At 32.3% G+C, this 1,198-nt stretch overlaps 1 protein-coding gene across 1 annotated transcript; it reads left to right on the top strand.

The window, feature by feature from the left end:
- The first annotated feature begins 18 nt into the window (after positions 1-18).
- Positions 19-576, top strand: LOC105110928 (uncharacterized). The gene has a single exon (XM_011006141.1). The coding sequence runs from the start codon at positions 19-21 to the stop codon at positions 574-576; it is 558 nt and encodes a 185-aa protein (XP_011004443.1).
- Positions 577-1,198: the final 622 nt, after the last annotated feature.

Here is a 1,198-nt window from a genome sequence, read left to right as displayed (position 1 = left end):
TGACATGCCTTTTTTGGAATGCCTGGATCATTAAATGATATTAATGTTCTTGATCGGTCACCTATCTTTGCTGCACTTGCTGAAGGTCGTACTGCTCCTGTCAATTATACAATTAATGGGCATGAATATACAATGGGATACTATTTAGCAGATGAAATTTATCCTAATTGGTCAACCTTTGTTAAGATAATCCCAAGACCATTAGGAGCAAAGAGAAAATATTTTGCAAGCAAGCAAGAGTCTGCAAAAAAAGATGTGGAGCAGGCATTTGGGGTGCTCCAATCTCGCTTTGCAATTGTACGTGGACCTATTCGACACTGGGATAAAGAAACGCTTGCATATATTATGAAAGCTTACATAATAATGCATAATATGATTATTGAGGATGAAGGAACAATGAACCTTGGATTTGACCATGAACATGAAGTCAATTCCTTTATATCAGTGTCACATTGTGAAATACCAGAACTACATGATTTTCTTCAAACTCATAATCGAATTAGGGATAGAGCTACTAGCTCTCAACTACAAGAAGATTTGATTGAACATTTGTGGGAACAATATGGCAACGAGTAGAATCTTTAGATTTTAACTTCTTATGTTATCATAATTTTCAAGTTTTTTTATGTTTTTTTTTCATTATGTTTGTTATCTTTTAAGTTAATTAATCCTACTTGTTATTGTTAAATGTTAGAGGAACTTTAAAAAAGTATTATGAATTGATATCAATTTCATAACAATGTATTTAAAATAACCAAGAATTTTCTACATATTTAATTAAAAATACATTACATTACAATAAATCAATCAAAGTTAATTAAAAATCAAAACCCCTCTTTTGCATAATTTCTAACTTTCTATTTTGAAAATACGCTGCAGAAATTGGATCCAAATTAGAAATATCCATTTTCATAATTTGTTCTTCTTTCTCAATCCTGTCCAATTCTTGTTTCTCTTGACTTTGTTGAATCATCATGGCTTGTTGCTCTAACATAATTTTCCTGTCTTGTTTCTTCTGATCCTCAATTTCAACTAGAGTATCCCTGAATTGTTGTAAGAGATTCGTTACAGTTACATCCCCAACTTTATCTTTTCCTTGTCTACGTTTAAGTCGTTCCTTTGCAGCCTTCTGACCGATTGGTCTATCTTGATAAATCAACGGTTCACTATCTTCTCCTAAACTCACAGCATCAGGGGT

The sequence above is a fragment of the Populus euphratica genome, unplaced genomic scaffold (genome assembly GCF_000495115.2).
Source record: "Populus euphratica unplaced genomic scaffold, PopEup_1.0 scaffold269.1, whole genome shotgun sequence".
Taxonomy (NCBI): domain Eukaryota; kingdom Viridiplantae; phylum Streptophyta; class Magnoliopsida; order Malpighiales; family Salicaceae; genus Populus; species Populus euphratica.
The sequence above is the reverse complement of the archived record's forward strand: the minus strand, read 5'-3'. Positions and strand labels throughout refer to the sequence as shown.